The sequence below is a fragment of the Eurosta solidaginis genome, chromosome 1 (genome assembly GCF_040869045.1).
Source record: "Eurosta solidaginis isolate ZX-2024a chromosome 1, ASM4086904v1, whole genome shotgun sequence".
Classification (NCBI taxonomy): domain Eukaryota; kingdom Metazoa; phylum Arthropoda; class Insecta; order Diptera; family Tephritidae; genus Eurosta; species Eurosta solidaginis.
The window spans coordinates 89194251-89207246 of NC_090319.1; the positions used below are offsets into that span (position 1 = coordinate 89194251).

Consider the following 12996-nt stretch of genomic DNA (forward strand, 5'->3'; position numbering starts at 1 on the left):
ATGAATTACTTTTCTACATAACACGTGTCTCCCCGTTTCCTCTTACAATAAAACTTGATAAGTGAAATATCATTGATTCACAACTATTTTTTTTTGCTACGTTATGGCTTATTATTCTAGTCTACGACCCTTTTAAATTTGTTTTATATCTAAGTTGCCGTGGTCTTTAACCGATCCCGTCCATTTTTACTAAAAATATTTTTTGCTATAGAGAAAGGCAGCCTAGCCTCTCTGCTGAATTTTGTTACGATAGGTTTAACGATTTTTGATTTATGATTAATAATATTTGTAAAATTGATTTTATCACAAGTGGGCGGTGCCACGCCCATTTAAACATTTTTTTCAAATTTTTATCAAGAGTCTCAATATCAGTCCACGAGTCCAATTTCAACATTCTAGGTGTATTATTTACTAAATACTCGGGTTTTTTGTGTTTTCCATAAAAGTGGGCGTGGTTATCATCCGATTTCGCTCATTTTCAATACCAATCTATTCTGGGTCCAGATAAGCTCGTGTACCAAATTTGGTGAAGATATCTCAATATTTACTCAAGTTATCGTGTTAACGGACAGACGGACGGACGGACGGACATGGCTCAATCAAATTTTTTTCCGATACTGATGATTTTGATATATGGAAGTCTATATCTATCTCGATTCCTTTATACCTGTACAACCAACCGTTACCCAATCAAGGTTAATATACTCTGTGTGCAAAGCACTCTGAGTATAATTATGACTTTTTAACTAATAAAACTCCAATAATGCGGCACAATTCAACCCTCAATAGCCATCATTACGGAATCATATCCCCTACATATTTCCATTGTACAATTGAGTTTAATGTTACATATATCTACACATTTATGGATATTTAATAGGTAATCCATATTAATCAATCAATCAATGCTTATCATCCACACAGGTAAACCGATTTCAGAAACTGCGACATTTTTCGGTATTTCGGATTTTTGATATTTCTTTATCTATATTTTGAATGCCACAATAAAATAACATTAGCGTGTGTCTTATTCTGCATTCAGGTTGTAATTGTTGAAATCAGATTTATGAAAGGTTTGCTGCAAATATACTTCTTGAGGGACTTACCTCAAATTGTCGGTCCCATGCAGCGAATATGGGAGACAGTCACAGTTTCTCACTTCAGCTTTAATTACTACCATTTGCAGAGTAGGAAAGTTTGCAGCCATTCATGAATGCTTAAGTCTAAGCAATATGTACATATTTAAATTAATCAATCAAAGGCAAAAACTAGTTCGGAACCACCCACAATTGAACCAGTTAGGAATGCGTTCAAAAGGAGGAAATTGCCATTTCGTAGGACATCACGATGTTAAAAGAGTCAGTTGAAAACACTGCGGGGGACATAATTAGAACTAGTACCATCTCTTAAAGCATTAGTTCTGCGCTAGTTCTGAAGTAATTCGATTCGCTGTAGGGTCAAGCCTTTTCCAACTGTATTTAAGAAAAGAGCAAATTTATTTAAGAAATTAGCAAATAAATTTAGAAAACTGGCAATTATAAAGGAAATCGAAAATGTAGGCCTTCATTCTCTATTACGAAATGAACGTTCATTTCGCCTCAGAGACGAATCGCTAGTGTATTTGCATAGTGCAACGATGTCAACATATCATTTGACAAATGCTTTCTCCTTTCTATTTGACATAATGCATGAAAGGTAGAGGCCAAACGAAAATGATAAAAAATACCAATACATACTTAAGTATAATAAATTCGTTGAAGTTCGGTGGAGATATTCCACTTTGAACATTTCTATGTTAGGTTAGTTTGATGTGGCTGCCCAAGGACACAGCTGAGTTCAAGGGGCTCCCAGAAAGCACTTCCTTGCGTCACTTGCAGATGAGGTGAGCCAACGTTTCCTCCACTTCATCCTTTTTAGAACGTCCTACAGCAACGACGATAAGGCGCTCTTAACCTTTCTGCATGCCTACATATAAAGCAATTCCCAGTTCGTACTCCCACAAGTGTGGATATTTTATCCCTTCTTATGGCAAAAGCCTGACGGGATCTTTTAGGATTGTATTTTGGCCAAGTTTCCTTCTTTGTCCGACACCCCAATGTTAGAAGCCATTTTCGTCCGGTTGACGGTGGATGTGCTCTTTTAACGTAAGCTTGCATGTGACAAGCGGCATACTTGGTCAGAGAGAATCTGTCCCTCTGCCCGGAACCCATGTGTGGTGTACACGGTTCTGTTGGGCCATCACATGAAAAGATCGGCTACAGTTAAGTGTTAGTTCAGAATTGAATGAGTAAGAGCCAAGAGATTTGATATCGGCCTGGTTGTTGCTGAAAAAAAATGTTACCGATATTGTGTGTCCCTATCATAACTGCGGCTTCCATGATAGCTGATACTTCTGCCTAGAAGACGCTACAGTGATCGGGAAGTCTGAAGGAGAGTTGGAAGCCTAGGTCTCCTTAAGTACCACCTCCATGATGAAACTGTTTAGATATTAAAGCATTTTTTTTTTCAAGCTCGGTTGCTTAAAAATGCAGCTAATGTTAAAAGTGTCAGCCGAAAGCACTGCGAGGGGACAAAATTAGTTATAGTACCGCATCTGAACGGAATAGTTATGCGCTAGTTCGCAAATAGTGCGACTCGCTGCAAGGTAAGTATAACAACGTGTCTATTTGGTGTGCCCTCTTTGCGGTTCTTTTCATCAAATAATTGTTAATCACCGCCTATCAGCTTGTTTTGCGACTATTAAATAAATTATATATCGGTTTCCCCATAAGACGTAAGTACTGTGTAAGTGGACATACGAAATTGAATTTATACATACCTATCAGTTTTATGTTTATTGCTCACTATATTACTTAATAAGCCAAGTCTTATGTACTATGTGTCTATGGATGGGCAAGAGCGTAGAGAGCTTATCGTAAACGGGGCTACCAATAAAAAGATTATAATCTCAGACTAACACTATTAAACGACACATCTATCCACCAGGGCCGTGCGCACTTTGGGGGTGGGAATTATGAAATAAACAAGTAAGGACGGGACTGTCTTCAGCTGTGCCGAAGACTTCATACCTTTCATGAATGCGGCTGAACAATAATCCTATCCCATTCGTAATATCCAAATAATCGGCTGTATAAGATATTAAATATATAGTGAACAGATGTACATACCTAAGCGATTTTTAAGATAAGTATAAAAAAATATCTTGGAAAAAACCCGTGAAAAGAGAATCGACACACATCACCTCTTCGTCGACTTTAAAGCCGCCTTCGATAGCACGAAAAGGAGCGCCCATATGCCGCTATGTCTGAATTTGGTTTCCCCGCAAAACTTATACGGCTGTGCAAAATGACGTTGAGCAACACCATAAGCTCAGTCAGAATTGGGAAGGACCTCTCCGAGCCGTTCGAAACTAAAGGAGGTTCCAGACAGGGTGTCCCCCTATCGTGCGATTTCTTTAATTTGATGCTGCAGAACTTAACCGCACTGGAACAATCTATATATATAAAAATAAGTGTACATTTTGATTGTAACTCCATAACTCGAGAACGGATAGAAAGATTGCCATGAAATTTTTAGGAAAGATACAGGAAGGAGAGATGATGGTTAGTTTATTTTGAAATCCCAAATCGGTTTAGCCATTCTTGAGTTATGATTTTTTTTTAGAAAAAATTCAAAATTTGAAAAACAAAGTTTACATTTCGGTCCAACCTAACCAAAAAATCGATCCAACCTATTATAAGTTAATCTGTATATATAAAAAGAAGTGTACATTTTGATCTATATATATAAAAATGAATGTTTGTATGTATGTCATCGATAAACTCAAAAACTACTGGACCGATTATTATGAAAATTGGTATATACATGTATTTTTCCACGGGGAAGGTTCGTATAATTAGTACTTTGATACCGGGTGACTAGGGTCTCGAGATACAGGCCAAAACATGGACCCGGGTAACTCCAGGAAGTGTTTGTACAATATGGGTATCAAATGGAAGCTGTTTATGAGTACTTTGATACTGGGTATTTTTCGTACCCCTGGATGACTAGGGTCTCGAGATATAGGCCAAAACGTGGATCCGAGCACCCCTAGAATATGTTTATAGAATATGAATAACAAATGAAAGCTGTTGATGAGTACTTTAGTAGAGGGTAATTTTCATACTTCTGCGTGACTAGGGTCTCGAGATATAGGCCAAAACGTGGGCCCGTGAACGCCTAGATAGTGTTTTTACGTTATGGATATCAAATTGAAGCTGTTGATGTGTTCTTTAGTACAGAGTAGGTTTTATGCCGCTGGGTGACTAGGGTCTCGAGATATAGGCCAAAACATCAACCCGGATACCCCTAGAATGTGTGTGTATTATGGATATCAAATGAAAGCTGTTGCCGAGAGCTTTAAAGTAATTTTCATTGTGATATTCTATTTAGTCGCATCAACCTGGCAAAACCGATAAATATGCATGCGAAGCCGAAATAAAGACATTAATTAATAATACCCACATACCTATTTACATACGTCATATTCGATTTGCCTGAAATTTGGTATATAAATTTGCCTATATTAGTATTTACGATGCTTTTTTCCGGGAAGTAGACCAGAGACGGACTGGGACTGTGATTAGGACTAGGACTGGGATTGATACTGAGACTGAGACTGAGACTCGGAGTGTGACTGGGACTGAGACTCGGAATGGGACTGGAACAAAATACATACCACCCTCTGGGACTGGCAATAAGATATGAAGAAGAATGAGAAAAACTTGAGAGAAGAGAAAAGAGAGAAGGAGACTTAGAAAGAGATAGAATGAGGCGAAGATGGAGATAGATGAAGCGAAAAATACGGAGGGAGGAGTGAATACAAAGATTAGGAAAAAGTGTAGAGGGGCGAGGGCAGAGTTAGACCGAAAAAGCTTATTAAAATGTATGTAGATAGACCAAATTTAGGGCAGAACAACGTCTGACGGGTCTGCTAGTATACTATAAAAGTGTGCAATTACTGGCATATGCTGATGACGAAGTACCTGCTGTCATCGAGCAAAGAGTCAGCGCATACGCGCCTTGGCAACCACGCTACTGTTGGCAGCAATAATTTCCAAATAGTAAAAGACTTCGTTTATTTGGGAACCAGCATCAACACTAGCAACAACATCAGCACTGAAATCCAGTAAAGAATCAATCTTGCCAATAAATGCTACTTTGGACTAGGTAGGCAATTGAAAAGTAAAGTCCTCTCTCGGCGAACGAAAATCATACTCTACAAGTCACTTATCGTACCCGTCCTGCTATATGGGGCAGAAGCATGGACCATGACAACAGCAGATGAAGCGGCTTTGGGAGTGTTCGAGAGAAAAGTTCTTCGAAAGATTTAATGATGACCTCTACGAGCTATACGCAGACATCAACATAGTCCAGCGAATTAAAACACAGCGGCTGCGCTGGCTAGGCCATGTTATGCGAATGAAAGATGATGCTCCGGCCAAGAAAGTGTTTCTATCGGAACCCGCCTATGGAAGCAGAGGTAGAGGGCGGCCTCCACTCCGTTGGAAGGACCAGGTAGAAAACGATTTAAACTCCCTTGGTGAGACCAATTGGCGCTGATTGGCGGAGCGAAGGAGCGACTGGCGTGCCTTGTTGGACGGCCATAACCGTTTAGACGGTTAAGCGCCAATTAAGTATGTAAGTAAAAAAAAAAATAAAAAATAGGTAGGTAGTTTGTATGAGGATGCAAGGTTTCACGTCTTTTTTTGGTCTGCATGAAGTAGCCTTGACCGTGAATCACTTACCTCATCAATATATGACGTAAGATGTAAGAATTTGATGAAATTTGAAGCTTCTAGTCGTTAACAGGGAGGCAGAAATGACAGTTTATATGGGGGTAAGTAGAACTGTATATCTTCACTTTATTCTCTCCGTCCTGTTGATGTTATTGTTGTTGTTGTAGCGATAAGAACATTCCTCGAAGTGCTATCGATGTTGCTGGTCCTTTGCCGGATGCAGATCCGGTACGTTCCGGTACAAAGCATCATAAAGGTATTAGCCCGACCATATCGGGAACGATTTCGTATGACCACATGAAACCTTCTAGGCCATCCCGCCCTACCACTCCCTAGATTCATCAGGAGTTCGGGGTCGACAGAACCTCGACTGTTAATGAAACAGGATTCGCCACGAGTAGGTGAGGTTGACAATAGGGTTGGAGAAGCTATATATTGCGCTGGCAACCCCTTGAGAGGGTTGCGCTACACAACCCCTTGAAACAATTTGGTATTTTAGTCGCCTCTTACGACAGGTATACCTACCGAGGGTATATTCTAACCCGCCATGGTTTCTCTCCGTCATCTAAACTATTAGTGTGGTTTGCAAATTTATAGCTTAATAGAAACTTTCTTTAAAGTTGATCGTAAGATTTCGCCGTTTGGTACGACATTTTTAAAAATCTCGACCTATCAGAATTTTCCCTTTTACTTAACGCATTATCATCGGATTGTATCTCAATGGGAAGTTTCTAGAAATTTTATCGCCAGATCCTATCTCTTCCGTACGGCTTTCTTAAATATCTAGATCCGTGAGACTCTTCGCGAAATTTTTTGTCTTATGTGCTAAACATTTTGATTTTCCAGTATCTAGCTCACCGGAAAGTTATTCAAAAACCAATCCCAAGATTTCAAATCTCCTATAAATTTTCTAATTATGTCGACCCATGCGTCACCTAGCGAAAGTTTTTTTCTTTAGCTGCATTGCCACGGTGCTCTGGTCTAAGTTTAATGTTTCACGTGTCTAGCTCAATGAGCAGCTACATAAAAATCCACGCAAGATTCCACATGCTCTGTATGGACTCTGAAAAGATCTCTAAATATTTAGATTGCTGCTCCATTTAATAGAACCTTAAGCTATGCTCAAGGTTTTAAGTCTTTAGCTCACCGGGAACATATTTAAAACTCGATCGCAAAGCTTCCGAATTCGGACGAGTTTTTTTGAGATAACGATCCCTGCGCCAACTACCGAAAGCTTTTTCCTCATTTTTCCTCTCGGGTTCTGAACTATGTTCTAAGCTTCAGTACTCTAGCTTTACGGGAAGTTACTCAAATACTTTTCTACCAAAATTTGCGGACAAAATTGAAACGGGCCTAATAAATTGGAAGTAATAACAAATACACAGAGAAAATAAATGTTTTTAATATTAAATTATTAGGTATGTCAATTGCCGTGGTGTGGTGGTAGCGCGCTTCGCCTACCACACCGCAGATCCTGTATGCGTACGCCCCTCGACAGTGTTTGGCAAACACTCCGCGTGTATTTCTGCCATGAAAAGCTTGTTAGTGAAAACTCATCTGCCTTGCAGATGCCGTTCGGATTCGGCGTAAAACATATATGTCCCATCCCGCAAAATTGAAGGAAAAATTAAAAAGGAGCACGACGCAAATTGGAAGAGAAGATCGGGCTAAAATCTATTCGGAGGTTATCGAGCCTTGTATTTTATATTTATGTAATTATTTTTGAAATATACTCCGAATTAGAGGTGGGGCTGCTTTGAAATTTGTTTCGAAATTAGATATTATTTTACCTTATTAAGGTATAATTAGGTACCACTGTGTGTAACGAGCGTTTACCTTCGTCAGAAGAGTTAGCGCTAGAGCTTCTTATCAGTGACAGCCATTGGACATTATCATCACCTCGTGCGGCACCTCAACCATTATGACAGCTAATATTATTAATAAAGATATCTATTACCTCAACATTTCATTATGGTATGTTGTATTGAAATTTGATTTGATTCAATTTATTAGTACTCAATGACTCGTTGCGAGAAGTTCGGAAATTTCGTTTTTCGGAAACGTTAAGACAATTTGGTCACTAAAGTGGCTACGCACAATCAATTTGGACAAATTAGCAAATATAGTTTAAAAATTGACAGTGCCTAGAATGCCCTCAAAGAATGTATAATTAAGAAAATTTGATTAAAGTAAAAGTTAAAAGAAAAAAATACAAATTGTAACATCGGTCTACAGAGCACAAAAACGAAATGACCATGGAAATTACAAGCATAAAAACTAATAATAAAACCTCATTTTCCATCGAAAATATATTGGAAGATAAACCGCATAGCGGTAGAGCTTCCAACACAAAATCGGGAGCACCACAAAATAATGGCAAATGTACTAAGCCTAATGATTTGTCACGTCTCACGAAAGCATATAATTCAATAACTTCATTTCCAGCTACCAGCACCCACTCAATCCCACCGAGAGTGCAGTCACATGCCGATGAGAACGCTCCACAGCCGATAGCAAACCCAATCAGCTCTACTGCTTACACAACACTTTCAGCCGACGGGCAATATCATTTCAAAAAACTTTTGTTAAAAACTGACCACGGGTCGATTGGCATACCGTTAATGACAACACCTGATACATTACACTTCGACCCTGATTACGAACCCACATCATTACTCTACCAAAAAATGCTGAATATGCAAAAGAACTCAGCTTTATTTATGCCACATTTTCAGGCAGCAGCTGCAGCAGCTGCGGTAGCACCGACGGGATTTTGTGAACAGTACAGTCCATTTTTGGAATGTGATGGTGAGTGGGAAAGTGATATCTTATTGTTTTTCAGGAATGTTTCTTAAATATGGGAGATAGGGCAGTCATAAAGTACCAGCTCACTCCTTCTAAAAGTTTCATCTATCATTTACACAAATTTTGTTGACGTAAAAACATTTTTTGCAAACCGCAATCGAGTGTCTACTATTTCCAACGAGAAAAATTATCCTATCAAGTCTGAGAGACTGTTTGCTTACGCCGATGGCATATCTCTAACAGTAACCGGAAAACATCTTCAAACTCTCCTCGTGGTAGACTGGTCTCGTGAAAGTGGCCTCAGAGAGCTCCGCTAAGGCTGAAATCGTTTATTCACCAGGCGCTATTAAATATGTGAGGTTGCGGATTTTGGCCGCGGATGTCGTACGTCGCACGTCGTGAAAACTGTAGGCGCGCCAACCGCAATATGGTCGATTTGCCCCCGAATTCAACCTTCGCTGATGCTAAAACTCCACAGCCAAAAATACCCTTAAAAAAATCGTGCAATATATCCCTAAAGAGAGCGGTCTGCGATTGATCTCTTTTGTCCACATTGGGGGTATAACTGATCCCCTATAGTCCCTTTTGGGTATATTTGGCATCAGTCAGTTTGAAATTTAGGTAGCCAATTGAAAAAAGAAACAAACAAAAAAACAAAAAACAGTAACGAAATGAATAAAATAAAAGGATAAAATGAGATTGAATAGCATTACTTAAGAAAAATGCGGAGCTCTATACCGAACCTCAAATACTAGGACCATATGTTCCATTATCGTAATATTTGTTTTGTTTTTATTACTCTACAACACCAATACGAAAAAAAATTAAGAATATTGTATTAGAATTTAAAAAATTATAAAATCCGTAAGAAACTCCGAACGGGTAGAAAGAGAGCTTGTCCGACAGTGCGCATAGGTGAACAAAAGAGGCTTGTGTGACTCGCTATAGAGGAACGAAGAGAATATGTCCGACACTACCCGTATCGATACAAAAAAGGCCAGCCGGACACTTCCCATAGGGGTAAAAAGAGGGCGTGTCGAAGAGTACCCAAAGGGGTACAAAGAGGAAGTGTCGAACATTACAAAAAGATTCTGTCCGACAGTACCCGTAATGGTATAAAGAGGACCAGTCCGACACTACCCGTTCAGGCTTAAACAGGTACAATTGATCTCTCCATAGGACATGCTCAAACAAAAGGGCCCACTCCAACCCATATAAAAAGTTCAGAACTGGCTACAGTCGCCTACTCCTTTGCTACCCATCCCGGATTCAACCTAGACTAGTCGCATTTTTTGCAGAGTATCATTAAGTGCACAGAAAAGTATGCAACATTTAGTTCCGCCTGGCGCCTGGTAACAAGGAATAACAGCCTAACTGCTATACTATTACATAGGACTTAGGTGGTTATTCCTTATGACCACATGCTATTAAATCTTGCATGCTTTTCTGCGCACTTGATGATGTTTTAGGTATTTTTGGCAATGGGGTTTTAACGCTAAAGAAGGTTGGAATTCGGGGGCTGGTTACGTGTTTTTCGATCGGTTAACATGCATGTTGCTTTATAACTATTTTAACATTTAAACATGGGGCTGGATATGACTTGTTTCGAGCACCGGCGGAGTAGATCAGCCTCAATCCATTTTTTATAGTCAGGGATTGCAGTTTTTGTTTGCATCAACAATAAAAAAAGTTTCACAAAGTTTCCCTCAAAATACCTCGCTGTATCCGCCTTGAAATAATCTCTATCAGAAATCCTGATAAACACAAATTGACTGATATCTCTACTGTAGACCTTGACGCCCCAAGCCGTCTTCGCAGATATTCCCAAGGAAAATCTTTTGCTCCCCAAAATATATAGCATTCAAGCTGCCGTTATCGTGCAGACATCGGGGATAGGACACAACTCTGCGGCACCCCTTGTTTAATGCTTCTTGGATTTAATGTAACGCTTATGAACCGTGCCGATGCCTCACGGCCGCACAGATAGTTTGTGATCCACATTTTGAGACTAGGGGGACGGTTATTCCCCTCCAAGTCTTGCCGTAACGTACTGTGATTGACTGTGTTGAAGGCTTTTGCCAAGTCTAACGCTACCCGAACACTGTTCTTTGGTTCAATACTAAACTTATTTCTGTGTTGATGACGTTTAGCGTCGTGGCGGCGCTAATATTCAAAAGCCATGCTGGTGGTGGGCAAGTCCGTGGTTTGCAGTGAAATATGGGAGCAGAACGGCTTGAAGTGTTCTTAGTTAACTGGGTTGTCAGGCTTTAGTAGCGGTACCCCCTCGCCATTTTCCATTTTTCAGGGATGACAAAAGTGTGACAGATACAGATTGGATACAAGCGTCAGGTATTTAAATTCCGCATCGTCAAGGTTTTTGCACGAAGGAATGGCAATCCCGTCCGGGCCTACTGCTTTAGATGGTTTAGCAAGTTTGATTGCTTCTAAAACCTCTGTCAAGCGAGAGGAGAACGAGTAATTAGATGCTCGAATTTTAATGTTGACGCAGTAAAATAATTTCTCTGGGCCAGGGTTAGTTCAACACCTTCCCGGAGCAAGAGAGAATGGAGCAGTCCAATTGCAAGGTTTTGCTGCGTGAATAGCAATTAGTGGCAGGGACGCAACAATTTATTTGAGGTTACACTGAAATGGTAGCCCTTGGACGGGAAAATCCCGAGTAGCTCGGGTACATAGGACCGGCAGTCGTGTGAAGTGTTTTGCTCTTCTTTTCTGTAGGGCAACCTCTATAGCCCAATAGAACAGCACTTAGCTGACACTACCATTAAAAATTGCTATCGAGATCATCTACGGGTAGAACCAGAGAGAAATTGGTGTTAGATACATAGCACGCTTAGATCAAAACAGCGATCACCTCAACATTTCGCTGATATTAATTAATGATTAATGATTTCCCCGCAGCTCCAATGCAATTTTTGGTTTTTACGAAACCCTATTAGGGTAAGTAGTGGTACTAATATTTATTAGAGTACTCAAATCAAGTCAATGATATGCATAACTTCAAAATTCCAAATTTTTGTCTTAGCTCCCTATCGATCTAGGTATGTGATATGTAGATTAGTTCTTTTGTTTGGACTCTCAAAACCAGCTAGTGAACACATTGAGATGGTAATAATGTAAATCGACGTTATGGTCGTTGATTTTATGTCATCCCTACCTTTTGTGTAACGTTTCTCAGTCATTACATGAGACGTGTTGCAATTCGAGCAACTATGCCTCAGAGTGGCACAAAACATTACAAATTATAGGCTTAGGCGGTGGAGAATAGAAGAGGGACTACTCCAACGGGAACGAACAAAACTAAAGCTATACAGAAAGCTGTTTGATATCGCGCATGTGGTGTTGAATGTGCTAACATTTTATTTCACAAAAGCCAGTGGAGAGCACAAGGGCTAATGTTGCTTAAAAGGACCTACAGAGGACCTGTTGCTATTGTTTTGCTAGCTGCATAAACACTCCTGAAGTCTTTGTCACTTGTATTCATTCGGATACGTAGTACCAACGGTTTACACGAAATAGAGAATTTCACTGGCTAATTAATGCACTTACAATTCTTTATAGATAATCGCTTTTGTCGGAATTCCCAAAACCTTGTTACTACTTTTAATTAAGTCAAGGCAAAAACAGGGTTTTGCTAGGATGGGTTTCCGGGCATCAGGGACATGTAGGCAATGACCGTACAGACTACCTCGCCAAGCAGGACGCAATAGCCAATAGCGGCATTCTATGACCCAGATCACTCTATAGACTCACAAAAGCAAAACTAGGGAAACCATATGTAACTGCGAAACAAAGCAGTTCAGACAACACTGAATTGAATGCCCAGGTGACAGACAGGCCAAATTATTCATACTACCTACAACGAGAGCATCAGCAAAACGCATTAAACCAAGCAGAGAGGACCTACGAACTTTCACTGGGTATTATACGAAACACTGTGGTCTACGATATCACTTTAGTAAGTTAAACCTTCGGATGCACATACATATGGAGGATGAGACACCGGTTCACATTCTCTGCGAATGCGTCGCTTTGGCAAGGTAGAGACTCTCTCATCTATGTGGCGTGTCTATTAATTTGTTCGTGATATGGAGTAAAAAGCCTGAAGAGGTACTTAAATAAAATAAAAGCCTCCACATATAGTTATAGTCCTAAAAGTCAAGTACAATAGATCCAAATAAAGGTCGCAGTGCATCGAAGCCTTGTAATAATAACACAAAGATACAATTTCTATCAATTTACTTTAATCCAAACTGTTCGCTGCTTTTTGCATTGATATAAAGGAAGTCTTTAAAAACATTTAATCATATTTATCTATTTTTTCTTTCAATTTGAAAATTCTTATTATTATTTCGTTGTCCAACTTATCTCCTCACTTCAAAACATTGTTTATTAG

The 12996-nt window shown here is 39.6% G+C and overlaps 1 protein-coding gene across 1 annotated transcript in view; it reads left to right on the top strand.

Annotated features, from left to right (window-relative positions):
* Positions 1 to 7865: 7865 nt before the first annotated feature.
* Positions 7866 to 12996, top strand: part of HHEX (Hematopoietically expressed homeobox) — a 39246-nt gene continuing 34115 nt past the window's right edge. Inside the window, exon 1 of the mRNA XM_067759052.1 lies at positions 7866 to 8585. Within this exon, the coding sequence (XP_067615153.1) occupies positions 8027 to 8585 (559 nt within the window). The 5' untranslated portion in view covers positions 7866 to 8026. The remainder of the gene's footprint in view (positions 8586 to 12996) is intronic.